This window comes from Leopardus geoffroyi, chromosome C2 (assembly GCF_018350155.1).
Source record: "Leopardus geoffroyi isolate Oge1 chromosome C2, O.geoffroyi_Oge1_pat1.0, whole genome shotgun sequence".
Classification (NCBI taxonomy): domain Eukaryota; kingdom Metazoa; phylum Chordata; class Mammalia; order Carnivora; family Felidae; genus Leopardus; species Leopardus geoffroyi.
Window position 1 is genome coordinate 22960293 of NC_059333.1, and position 14653 is coordinate 22974945.

The following is a 14653-nucleotide window of genomic DNA, read 5'->3' on the forward strand; positions in this document are numbered from 1 at the left end:
GTTTGCTAGATGCTACTTGAACTAAGTCTTACAGGGAAAATAGAAATCAGGCTGGTGTGTGTGTGTTTGTCTGTGTCTATGTGTGTGTGTAAGAGATAGACAGAATACTCATTTTACATTGAGATTGCACACTCATTAATCTTAGTAAAACTAAATGTACCTCTGTAAAAGGGGAACCCATACTGTACTTAAAAATATGATCAGTACAGGAATTAATATTACTTATAACTGGGTGTTTATTTAATTTATATCTAACTTAAATGGAAGTCTTTCTGTTTCTTAACTATTTTCCCTATTAAAAATATACATGTTCTGGATACCTACACTTTCATTGAAAGCCATAGGATATGATGTTAAAAAAAAAAGTAAAATCAAGACATACAGATCATAAGTAATTTACAGTATGAATAAAATAGTGGCATTGCCTCCTAACTTATCCTTTAGTGCAGCACATTCTGAAGAAGGGAATCATGAATATCATGAATGTAATTTAGAAACTAATTGTCTTCAATGTCATTCATCTGCACAATGTCAGGTAATACTTAGATGGTGTCTTTTACTTTACTGATTCCATGAAATGTAAAATATTTTAATTACAGTATCTTGTGGCCACTATAAATTTCTTGAAATTTTCATTGTTGATTTTACAAATGATGGTGTTCACATTATTAACCAAATGTTAGAGAAACATTTCAAAGACCAATCTCTACATGACCAGCCAGGGGATGGGTGAGTTCAGAACCAGGATCTGATTCAAGTAATGAGATAATTTTGTCTTCTCTTATAATTACAGATTGAAAATAGGTTGTAAAATAAATGTATGTTTTTCTACAGCCTTATAACATAACATTATGCCCTTTAAGTGTACCTGGGAAATTCTGGGCAAAAGAGAAATACAGATTGAAGAAAAGGTAAGAAACTGTATTAACTTTTCACTCCAACTATTTATGTTGAGGAGATAGGCAAAGAAAAATGTTCATAGATATCCAAAGATGATTGATCTATCATATATCTATCTATCTATCTATCTATCTATCTATCTATCTATCTATCTATATTTCTATCTGATAGAGTGCATATTTAGCTACATATCAACAGAGAACAGGTGTTTTCTGACTGATAAAAAAGGCAAAAGGCAGGAACAAAGTTCCAAATAGCTGGGGAAGACCCCGTAGGATCCATACGCATTCTTCCCAATAACCACGGTCCTACAGCAACCTATAGCTTCATTATGATACATTTACATTGCAGTTTTGACCACCTCCCAGCTGAGGAAGGCCACCATGATACTTCTGACAAAGAACTCCCAAACTCTCCCTCTGGACAGGTAGGAGAAGTCCCTTAGATGAATGAAAGCAACTCCAGTCAGAAACAGCCCTACGACTCATAACATATGCAAACATAACAAGAAAAGATAATCTTGACCCCCGGTGAGGTCGCCACCTCTGGACCTGCTTGCTCTCAGACCTTGAGAGTACACTTTGCCTTTGCCCATTATTAAACACCTGCTTGCTTAAGAGTTTGACTCTGAATTCTTTTTGGCCAAACTCAAGAGCCAAGGCTGGGGAACAGGCCTCGCCGCTAACATATGTATCATATTTTCTATATTATGGAAATTTCTAAATGTTGGATAAAAGTAAAAAGAAAAAATATTCTATATTTTCCCAGTTATCTAATATTTCATTTATTTTTTATATATTTTTAATGTTTATTTTTGAGAGACAGGGTGAGAGAGAGAAAGAGAGAGAGAGAGCAAGGGGCAGAAAGAGAGGGAGACACAGAATGTGAAGCAGGCTCCAGGTTCCGAGCTGTCAGCACAGAGCCCAATGTAGGGCTCCAACCCACAAAATGCAAGATCATGACCTGAGCCAAAGTAGGAGGCTTAACTGACTGAGCCACCCAGGCACCCCAAATTCCTAATCTTTTAAACTTAATTGGATCACTAAGGATAGAAATATTAACATCATAAAATATCTGGTTTTGACAAATGCTTATTTATTGACTCCTTGAATTACATATTATACATTATTGCTAAAATTAGAAATTCCATAATTTGCAATAATTAACTGCTCTGAATGATTAATTCAATTGTATTATTGACATACAGGCTAGTTCACTGTATTTTATATCGTTATATTTCCTTTATGTTATATAACATTGCATAAAATTTAAAGAGAAAAAAATTTGACTTTTCATTTTTTTTATAAAAAGAAAAGTACTTTTTCCAATTTTCTTAATTTTAAGAAATGCCTAGAAATGGGTAGGAATACTGTCTGAGGACCACTGCATTAACAAAGTGCACTCACTGTACATTCTGACGCGTACTTGCACAAATATCTTCTGCCATTGTCATTTACCATTGATTTAATGGTAATGTTCAAAGGAAGACTAAAGACACAATCGCTTTAAAATTATACCACTAGGTATATTCCCTTCACTCTACATTGTTCCTGCCTCCATTATCCCAAGTTTGAATTGGCAATTAGTGGATCACTCTTCACAAATTTACAAAAGATTCAGAAAATAATGAATCATTATACTTTAAAAGAGCATTTTATAAAAATAACTCTCTATTGACCATATTTTAAATTTAAGAGTTATTTCTAGGTCTGTCTTTTATATGGACATTTTCTGAGTAGTTTTAGAGAGGATTTTATTTAACGAAGTGCTAGGAACCTGATGAAGGAGAATGGGCATGTGTTAAAAAGAGAAACGATTTTGATCCTCTTTTAAAGAAATGTATCTGAGATTTTTATAGTAGTGTGTGTGTGTGTGTGGGGGGGGGGGGGAAGGGTGAATAATATGATTACATAGTAAAAAAGAGTGCAGGAATTTATAGAAAAGATGGACAGCCAATTTATCAAATGTGTAATAATATAATAAGGTATAATAATAAAAGGAAGGCAGCTGATGAAAGATTTGTGAAAATTTGTTAGGCATGTTAGAAAGCTTACTTGAAAATCCAATAAAGAGCAGATGTAAATACATAAAACTGTGGAGAAATATTTCAGAAATATCCAGAGTACATCAAGGAGAGACAGGTGATTAGAAATAGAATATTGAAGTCATGTGGCAAGCTTTCTCTCAAATTATCAACCAGACCCATCTTTGAATTAATTTATCCACATCCTAACTCATTTTGGACTCACTTCCTCCAGGCTCATCATAAAAGATATCCTCTTTATGTGCAAGGTATATCTTCCTTATAAATGTCCAACCACTTCCTCTATTCTTTAATTCAACCTTGTGATGTTTCCCATTTAACAGTTGATCCCAATAGGCTGAGGTAACAAATGTTGTGCCTTTGCTACCTTCATCCTTCAATGAATGCAAAAGGTACATTTATCCTTCAAGTCACTGCAGTATGAATTTTGTCCAGGCTATTCAGATGATATCATCGACCCTAATGTCTCTCGTAATCTCATAATGGTCAAATTCAGCAAATATATTTCAAGTCTCACTATACGGGTCACATTTGTTTGCATTTAGTATGCTGGAAACCTAAAACCCACACTAAAAGTCTTCAAATTACCCTTGATTGCTCTAGCCTCTGTGACATACATGTGATACAAAGGCTTTGTTCCGAATAATACCTGATTATATACCTTCCCCTTCATTTCTTTGTCTTTTAGCACAAGCCCCAATTATCTCTCACTTGAACTCACTTCCTCTCCCTGCCTCCATCATTCTGTCAATTTCCTTGCTCTCTAGTTTGGATGTCAGTTCGTCTTTGCCTCATAGAAGAGAGTCCATAGTCCTCTATGATCTGACTCTCCGACTCTCCAGCTATATCTCATCTAACACTACCATCACTCCCCAAAATATCACATTCCAGTCACAGTTATTAGATATTTTTCACATCATACGACTTTTGTTTTTGCACAATCTGTTCTATTTGTCCTTCTGTCTCTCTCTTTCTCTCTGTTCTAAAAGGTAGCACTTTTCCACCAATAGATTTATCCCAAATACCAAGGAAGTCTCCCCTTAAGCTACATTAGGTGCTCCTTCTTATTAAAAAATAGTCTATGAATATCTATAAAAATTGCCTTTAGTAAATGCTTTTGTATCCAACTGTCCCATAAACAATAAGGGACTTTAGTAAAGTTGATTATTTTAGTAAGATCAAACTCGAAGTGCCTTGAGGGAAGTGATGATACATTAAGCCCAATAGTATTTTGAGCATAACATAGTGTGAAACACATAGCTAGCACTTCATACGTACCTGTTGAATCAATACACAAGTGCAATATAAATTAATACTGAAACTGCAGTCAAAAATCTTCAGTTGGATTTCCAATTGTCTGATAAGGTGATAAGAAAATCTCAAGAAATGATCACCATCAGAAGAAAATGGGATTATACGACATCTGCAGCATACTCAGGGAAGTAATTTCAGAAGTATCCCTAGGTCATATAGTATTTAATTTGCTTATTTAAGTAGGAAAAGGCCACTGGCACTGCATTTGTCTGCTTTTCTGCAATAAACAACGGTTCTAAAATTCAGGGCTTAACAAATGTGCTCTATTTCTTATTTATGTTATGTGTCTGCACCTGCAGATCAGCTGTGATTCTGCTCCACATGTCTTCATTGTGGTATCCAAGATGACGGAAAAGTCTCTCTTTGGGGTCATGCTAGATTCATGTCAGAAGGAAAGAACATGATAAAAAAAAAAACATATCATTCTTCTTGCAGACTAACTTCAGTCATAGTGTATATTGTTTGGTTATACGTGCCACTGGCCAGGACAAGTGGCTTCATCAGTTGGGTGGGGGTGCACAACTCTCCCACTGGAAGCGCCACAATCCACAAGTCAATGAGCAGTAATACATAACCTCTTCAAGGGAGGAAAGAAAGTGTTTGCAAAAAAACTATACACAGGCATTGAGAAATATGATAAGGAAGTCATAGAGGGAGTTAAGAAAAAAAAAATATTCCTAAGATTTGGTATTGTTGGTACCAAAGAGGAACCTAGCAAAAATATCTTTCAATTATTTATTGAAACAAAAAATATGCATTGGAAGAAAAGAAACATGAGGGAAAAATTTTCAAGGAGCAAAAAATAAAAGAAAGAACAGAGCTTTTTCAGAGCTAAGATCTCACAAGGAAGCAGTGAATATACATAAATAGTTGCTGGAGCCTTTGGTCAGGATTCCAGGGCACTTGAGTGGGAAGGAGACAAAGAAAGGAGGTCCAGGATAAAATTCAAATCATGATAAAAAAAAAATAAGTAGCAATTAAGAGAGAGGGGCTCGTAATATAAGTTGAGGAAAAGGTCATAGAACAGGTCATATTTGTAGTTGAAGAAAGATAAGGTGGATAAAGCTATTGCTTTTATTTTATTGTTATTTTTTGCAGCCTCGAACTTTCCACTGAAATATCTTCAAGAGGTTTTATAAGAGAGAAATATTAAGAAGATACTTTTAAGGAGAGCTCAACATTTAAAAGGAGCCAGTAACAGGACAAGAGTCAATAAGACTGTAGCAGAATGACTCTTCTGTCTGAACTAAACGCAAAATGTGAGAGAAAAGCACAGATGAACTGGTGGCATTAGTCAATGTATTCCCTTGACAGGGTCCAAACGTATCATCCAGAAGGCGAATAAATCGATGGTTGATTTTTGTGAACACTGTTATTTTGAAGAAAAGTGATGCCAGGAATTCTAAGGTATGAGAGTTTTTGACTATAAAGGGGAAATGTAACTAATTAAAATGAGTGGAGATAAAGCAGTGTTTGAGCAAAGGTCAGATTAGGATCTGTAGTTGATTCTGTTAGAGGAAATTGGGATGTGGAAGGAGAATGATTTCCCTTTGGGAGGGTCAGTGGGATGCAGACAGAACAGAAAACTACCTACAGGATTGATTTGAGTGGCACAAAAGAACACAATCCAGTGTTTATCCTCTTGTGAACCCCGGCATAATAGGAATAGATATACAGAATAAAATATTCCAGTTTGAGCGCTTACCATGATGGACTCGAAGATTCAAACTTTGTTAATTGAAAACAATTTGCTTCCTTCAAAATAAATGTAATCATATATAAAAATTCACAGGTCAACTAGTGTGGAAACAGATTAGAACATTTATAAATGTGTTAAAGTATTTAAAATATTAATTTAATATTAATATTGTATTAAAATTACAATAGCAAAATAGTTAATAAAGGGTGAATATGCTATGTCTGCCAGATATCGTTTATTTTTTTATTAAAATTTTTTTAATGTTTATTCATTTTGAGAGAGAGAGAGAGAGAGAGAAGGGAGGGGCAGAGAGAGAGAAGGGAGAATTCCAAGCAGGATCCAAACTGTCAGCACAGAGCCCAACATGGGGTTTGATCCCATGGACCCTGAGATCATTACCTGAGCCAAAACCAAAAGTTGGATGGTTAATCAACTGAGCCCCTCAGGTGCCCCCATTTCTTTTTATATCGTATTTGAGTTACTGTTTTAGTGTAAAAATATAGGCTTGATTTGACATATATATATATGTATATATATATATATATATATATATATATATATAATAGTAAATATATACTGCTTCCAAAACTTTACATATAATACTAATATAATATATATATTATAATATATGATATATATATATTATAAAATATAATATATATATAATAGTAAATATATACTGCTTCCAAAACTTTACATATAATACTAATATTATAATCTCCATTTTCATAAAAGAATACTGAACACAGTATTTGCTTGTGACAAAATATATGTATATATGGCAACAAAAATTATTTTGGAAATAAAGCACACTAGAAAGTTAAGTCAATAATTAAACTAAATAATGTAAGTTATGTATGTGTACTGTATATAATAAAGACAGAAATAGTTTAGAGATTCTCATAGATAATAGAAATAGATGGAGATATAGCTACAAACCTCCATTTTAAAACTATTCTTCATGCACTGAAATCTTCCACCTGTGTGGAAGGTCAAAATCTCCAGACTATAGTGCTCTTCATAAATACCAGACTCAACACCTCTAAAAAAGAAAAGCTTTTCCTCTGAAGGCCTGGCACTTTGGCCTCCTCCATGAGCATGTGCAATTTCTACGAGCCTGTCTAGCTTCCCTGTCATAACACCTATTCTATTCCATTATATTATCCACAAATCCCAATTAATTATAGACTTGGAGAAGGAGAGAAAAAGATAGCAGTGTTTTAATATTCTCTTTGTCTTTCAGCATGAACTTTGTGGTTCAACTGCCTTTATTGCAGAAAAGGAACGACCAGTGAACTCTTTCAGAGGTACATGAGATTCCTAGTGTTCTCCAGTCTTAAAGAACTGGAGAGCTAGCTCGTGGCGGGATGGGGAAAGGATATAGAAGACACAGATTTATTCCTCCCTGTCCCAGCCCCAACTCATAGGAAATGTTTGGCTAACTCCTTAATTTTAGATTTTGTCTATCCCAGAAAGAACAAATGACATTCTGCTTATAGAACCCTGTGGGATTATAGGTACCACTAACTTTTTATTTTAAAACAGAAGAAAAACCAAAAGTGCATTTTGTGCAGTGTTACTACTAATATTTCCATATGGCTGAGGCATGGGCTACTCATGAATGAATGTTAGGGAAGAGGGATTGGTGACCATAAAAGAAATCCAATGCCATGAAAAGTGGTTTTAATTTTGTCTCAAAGTTAACAGGAAGCATTGACAATTTTAAGTGGTGAAAGGTTGGATGGAGAAGAAGTTGAATTATGGGACTGAGAGAAGAGGAAACAGCTTGTAGCAATTCAAGAAAAAGAAGAATAGCAATTTGAAAGGGCAGCACTCTTATGGAGGGCATCATGGTAGAATATATTTGAGAGATGTTAAAAAGTGTGTTGCATATGTCAATTATAGATTAGATCATCAAAATGGAGGCACTAGGAGGATAACATTAATATATCTTCTGGGCTCATAGAATGTCATGTTAACACAGGCAGAAGATACAGCAGGAGAAGCCAAATTTGGAAGAAGCGATGTCATCGTGATGCCATAAACTTAGTTATTAATCTCCTTGTGGATTCAATTATTAAATTTAAATTTGAGAAAACCTACAAAACTGTTAAATAGATTAGTTTAAGCCACCAGTGATTCATGCAATTTAAAAGTCAAATCTAGTATGACACTTTACTATGTTTCACTTGGCATTCTTTCAACAACTACAAAGCTAGCAAAAGGCAACTACTCCCTTACAGAGTAGAAGAGTGAAAGAAGATGACAGTGTTAAATAAGTCGCAGATCCTGCCCGTGAGACTATAGACAGTGTAATAGATGTGATCATAGAGGTGGGGAGATTTCCTCCAGGTATCAAAAAGGTTATTAAAGTGCTGTATTTACAGGGTTGCCCTTTTAATAAAAATATTGCTAAAATGCAACAATAAAATATGTACAAATTATTCTCTGCTTACCATTAACAATAACGATGATATCACGGAAGTCAATTTCTCCCCTAGCTTCCACTCTTCCTTCACACCTGTATATACCTTCATCACTTTTATTGATGTTGAGAATCTGCAGATTATTGTTGGCTAGCATAGCAAAGCGATCTAGAAAGTAAGCAAAGGGGAGGAAATGATATCAGTAATTGAAAGCAGAGTCCAGTATGTTCTAAATTGCTAAGAGTTAAAATATGACACTTGTTTGACACTATCAAACTTTTCATCAACAAACAAATTCAAATTTGAAAGTAAAATGTAATTTCATGGCTTCAATTTTTCCACTCCACACTGCCTTGTTACACCTTTTTTTCTAAAATACATTCAAGACTTTATTTCCACATAAAATGGTTAGGCTATTATTTTCCCCTTGGTACTTTGAATGCAGAAATGATACACAAAAGAACAATGCTGAGAGATTAGATATTGCAGGCATGAAGACATTTTGACTGCAAATATGTAGCAACTAAAGGATGGAAAAGGGTTAGAAAATTGAATAGCCTTCCTTACACAATAATTAAACTAATAATTTTGTATACCCTTAGGAGAAAGCTAAATGAGACAGTAATATTCAAGTCACATAAAGGACATATAAAATGGCCATATCTTGAATTTATTTGAATTTTTTTCTAAATGCAAGATAATCCACTTTAATAATGAATAGATTAGACTTTATTAATTTTATTTCAAGATTCCATTTTGTGTATGAGTGTATGCACATGAATATACATAAAAATAGGCTGTTAGAAGGCATGCATTAGTTGATTGCTTAAAATAATCTGGCTAGCCTAGGCATCATCTCAGCCTGAACATGTTTTCCATAATGTCTGGTCTGTTTTTTTAGTCATGGCAATTTTGTTGCAGTGTTAGGACCTTTTCTCTTCTTATCAAGTAAACAATATTCTCACATCTAGTCCATTTTGAAACATGTTGTAAAAGCAATATCTTAAATTTCATCAGTCAATATATCATTGAACATCATCTTTTTGGTATGCATAGTATTTGAGATACTTTGGTAAATATGAGAGAGACATCCTCAACCCCGTTGTACCTTTTGGTAAAGTAGAAATGGCATTAGTTTAAGGTGCTCTTCTCCAGGGTATTTACTGTTATACCATTAAAGGTTACTTTTTGGACCTATTGCAACGTTTACTGCTCTTCCCCTATCTGCTGGCTTGATAGACAGGTAGGGCAAACATGGAAGCCGCATGAAAAAAAGGTACAGCTTCCCTCAGCTTGGATCACTGAATGGATGGCTGGGGCTGCCGACTGGACATAATCTGCTATATTAGGTTGTTTTGGGTTCGATTCAGATTTGGGATTCATTTGCCATAGTGATTCCTTAATACAATTTCTTAATGCCATACCAATCCTAGTTTGGACTACAAATACAAATAGGAGAGTGATCAGAATATGAGAAGACTGCGCTTAATACAGGTAAGGAAGAGATAATTAATAAAGAGCGGAAATAGGTAGATTCAGAGGCTCCCGGAAATAGAAAATATTGATTGCAAAGCAAGAGACACATGATTTTCAGCTCAGGAAGGACAATAGTCCCCCTTATTTATGGCTTTGCCTTCTGCAGTTTCATTTACCTTCAGTCAACCGTGGCCCGGAAGCAGATGATCCTCCTTATGACATCTTACCAGAACTATATCACAATGCCTATGTCATTCACCTCATTGCATCCCATCATGTAGGCATTGTATCATCTTGCCTCATCAAAGGAAAAAGGGTGAGTACAGTACAATAAGCTATTTTTAGAGAGTGGCCATATTCACATAACTTTTATTACAATAAAATTGTTGTAATTGTTCTATTTCATTATTAGTAATTGCTGTTAATCTCTTAATTTGTAAGTTAAATGCCTAATTTATAAATTAAACTTTATCATAAGCACATTTTTTTTAGAAAAAAAAGTATATACAGGGTTTGGTACTTCTGGTAGCCACTGGGGAGTCTTGAAATATATCTCCTGTGGACATGGAGGGACTACTATACAAACTTTCCCATAATATTTATTTCTTCTTTAGGTTCACCCAAAGAAGAGAGACACAAATTTTTATACATACGCTTTCCCTGGTAAATTTTCCTTTTCTTTAAGAAAAGCCTGGAGAAAAAGAATCCTCAAGAAATTTTAAAGTTTAGGGGCGCCTGGGTGGCGCAGTCGGTTAAGCGTCCGACTTCAGCCAGGTCACGATCTCGCGGTCCGGGAGTTCGAGCCCCGCGTCAGGCTCTGGGCTGATGGCTCAGAGCCTGGAGCCTGTTTCCGATTTTGTGTTTCCCTCTCTCTCTGCCCCTCCCCCGTTCATGCTCTGTCTCTCTCTGTCCCAAAAATAAATAAACGTTGGAAAAAAAAAAGAAATTTTAAAGTTTAACTCACAAGAAGTCCTGGAATAACTCAGAACTCCTAAAAATTAAGAACGTTTCAAAGTCAATTAAAAGAGCCTCTACTTGAGCACGTGGCTGGAAATTAGAATGAGAAGCAATTATAAATTGTAATAGTTCAAACTTAGGGATGCCCATAATTATACCTTGATTATTGTAGTATTTTTAAATTACTAAAATATGTATTATCCTTTAACTATAATGTTCTTTAACACTTATAGGATACTTAGTTACAAAATTAGTAAGCAGAAGAATTATTTTAATCAGGAAGGCAATATTTGATATAAAAAGGAAAATGACTTGAATGTCTATAATACATATTTTGATAGGAATAAATCAACCTTTCTTCTAATTGTAAACTTTTAATCAAATGGCCATTTTAATATAGTATTTCTACTGTCTGAGAGAAGTTATTAGAACATTAGAAAAATAGTAGTTACCTGCTAAACGTAAATACATCCCAATGTTTGCATACAGAAAACAAACCATGTGAAAATTGCATGTCAAATTGTAGATATGGGTGTCAAGTCCATGGAATGATATAGTGAACTATCAAACTGAAGTACATCATGAATATGTGCTTGAAGAAAACACTTGAAGAAAGCGCTGCTTCAATCAATTACACATAACTATGGATATCAGGACTATTTGACTATTAGAGGTTATTAGCTTCTCTCAATTATACAGAACTTTCGTGTCTTTTTTTAAATTTCATTGTTGCATTAAAAATAAATGAAAAAATGTAATACTCAGTAAGTGATCTGCTTTATGCTTCTTTAGGCAGATTATTTTCTAGCCCTCTTTTGTTCTCATTCCCCAGCCACTGATGATATGTCTCATCTACTCTTATGGCTTCAATTACCATCTATATTTTGAGTCTCACAATTTTTCTTCAGACAAGACCATTACCTGAATTAGAAAAGTCTGTAACAGTATAGCAGATGTACCTACTGAAAAGGGTTGGAAATGCTTTAATCTCAGCAAACTTAAAATTCACTGTACTATCTCCACCTGAAATTTCTCATAGGGTCTCTCCAGTTCTGTCTTAGCATGTCTGTACATTGAACTATTTGCCCGAGTCCAATTCCTTGAATCATCCTTGACTTCTCCACCTCCCTCCATCTACATATCCAATTAAATCCCATGTCCTGTCACTTCCCCCTTTATCATTACTTAGTCTAAATCTCCTTCTCCTTCAGCAATCATTTCATTAGGTTTTGAACTGTTATCTATGCCTGGAGTTTTGCTTGGACTACCATCCAACTCATTCTTCTCACTGAAGCACTAATATCCTTCCCAAATTCATAACGGGTCACGTTACTGCTCTGATTAAAATGCTTTAGTGATGTTGCTTTTGGATAAATTCCTTAGCAGAGATGTCAGGGTCATTATGACTCGGCTCAACCTTCCTTTTCAGTCTCCTATCTTACTAGTTCTTTATGACCAACCCTAGTTTATATTTATCTATTAGTATAAGTATTCCAGTTGCACTTACTCATAAATTTTCATTATAATAAACTTATTCCAGGTTCTAGAGCACCATTCATGGTATTTTTCACCTCCAGGCCACTGCAGATGATCTCCCTCCTGACAAGTCCCCACCACTTAAGTGTTACTTCTCTATTCAGCAGGAATCTTGGACTCCCACCTCTACCCTAACTAGTTGAGGTATTCTTTCTTTATTATCTTCTATCATTACACTTTCCTTCTCATAGACTTCAACATACTTTGTTTTCACTGATTTCTCTATTAATCTTTTCTACTACATTACTAGCATTTGAAGGCAGTGAACTTGTTTATCGAGTTAACTATGAATAACAACCATCTAGCATGCTAGATGGCACATAGTAGGTTTTCAACAACTAGTTCAAAATTGAATGAATTTCTATACTGGAGGAAGATTACATAAAAATATTGAACAAGATGATTTTATCCACAGTTTTTGATGCAAAAAGGGTACTTCATTTGGCAATGATCAAAGCACTTAGAATATTTTAGAAATAACTTTCAAACTGGCTGAGGTTGAAACAGGCATCTGCGATATCATATCCCTCCATTGAGGGATCCTAAAAGTCAGGATTTTCAACTTTTGTAACAAAATGCCACCTTTACTTCCTAAATGCTTAGGTTATGTAGCAGATGGGTTATTTTCAGCAAGTAGCATGGAAAGGACCTCCACTCAGAATATTTTGTTGGAATTTTAATTAAGAATACCTGCCATACAGCTGCTACCAAAAGCATGGCTAATAAGATGGACATTTCCAAGCCTTCATTATTTCATCTAGAGCCTGCAAACTTTACTCACGCACCACATTAAGGCTTCAGAAAGTTACCTGGATACACCATATTCTTCTAAATCCCCTCATATGTTCCTTTCAAGGTTATAAACCTAATCTTTTAAAAAAATTTTTTTTAATGTTTATTTATTTTTGAGAGAGACAGAGACAGAATGCGAGTGGGTTAGGTGCAGAGAGAGAGAGGGAGACACAGAATCGGAAACAGACTCCAGGCTCTGAGCTGTCAGCACAGAGCCCAACACAGGGCACGAACTCACGAGCCATAAGATCATGACCTGAGCCTAAGTCAGACGCTCAACCGACTGAGCCACCCAGGCGCCCCTATAAACCTACTCTTATTCCATCAGCTTTAATAAAGGGATCATACAAGGTATAATCAGATGAAGAATATTACTTCTTGTAAATTCATTATGAATGTACAAGCTGCCCAACAATAAACTACGTGGCAGGTTCCTCTCATATTAAAGGTTAGAAAAGCTTGCCCTTCCTCACAATTCACCTAATTCCTTTATGTCCTAGAATTAAAGAGAAAAAAAGATGTCATTTCTTTTCTTTGCTTGCCATGCAATTCAGAACTAGGTTTCATGCTTACTTTAGACTAGTCCCTTCACTTACATGGGATTTTTTTTATTCTAGATAAAACCTGAGTGTCTATAGTTTTGGTAAAACTTCTTCTCAACATTTAAAAACTCAATGAGAAGGAAGGAGAAAGATCAATGTCATTTTGCTGAGAACCTGATATATACACAAAAATTTTATTCATTCATTTAACAAATATTTATTATATGCCTAAAGTCTTATTTGAAACTCACAAGCATTGTTTAAAATAGAGATAATAACCCACTGTTTACACATACAGAATCTGAATTAGAGAACAGTTAGAAAAGTTATTCAAAGCATCACGGCAAAGGAGTAGAGCCATAATCGAATTCTACCTTCAAATACGTCCGTCCCTGCATACTGGAGAAAAGTGTGTGAGTTGTGGCAGAGAAGCAGTGCTCCTCCAACACCATCACACTGGACTATAAGTCCTGGCTTTGAGGCTTTTGTTCCATGTGTCTTTTAAAAACTATAATTCAGGGGCGCCTGGGTGGCTCAGTCGGTTAAGCGGCCGACTTTGGCTCAGGTCATGATCTCGCGGTCCGTGAGTTCGAGCCCCGCCGTCGGGCTCTGTGCTGACAGCTCAGAGCCTGGAGCCTGTTTCAGATTCTGTGTCTCCCTCTCTCTGACCCTCCCCCGTTCATGCTCTGTCTCTCTCTGTCTCAAAAATAAATAAACGTTAAAAAAATAAAAATAAAAAAATAAAAACTATAATTCATTTCAAAAACTTCTTGTAATTAAGGTTTACAATAAACCAGATGTACACTTGAAGCCTAAGATGAGGCAATGTGAAAATGTTTAGACATTGTCATTTAACTTCTATACAAGAACTGCCTTTTCTTTATTATTGAGGGTAAAATAGCTGAAAATACATTATACAATGTACTCATGTGATATGTTAATAAAATATAAAGCAGTTGTCCTAAAA

The 14653-nt window shown here is 35.1% G+C and overlaps 1 protein-coding gene across 3 annotated transcripts in view; it reads right to left on the reverse strand.

The window, feature by feature from the left end:
* Nucleotides 1–14653, reverse strand: part of NCAM2 (neural cell adhesion molecule 2) — a 520619-nt gene that overhangs the window by 206802 nt on the left and 299164 nt on the right. For all 3 annotated transcript variants that reach the window (XM_045501591.1, XM_045501590.1, XM_045501592.1), the window contains one exon: nucleotides 8414–8551. In XM_045501591.1, the coding sequence (XP_045357547.1) occupies nucleotides 8414–8551 (138 nt within the window). The remainder of the gene's footprint in view (nucleotides 1–8413; nucleotides 8552–14653) is intronic.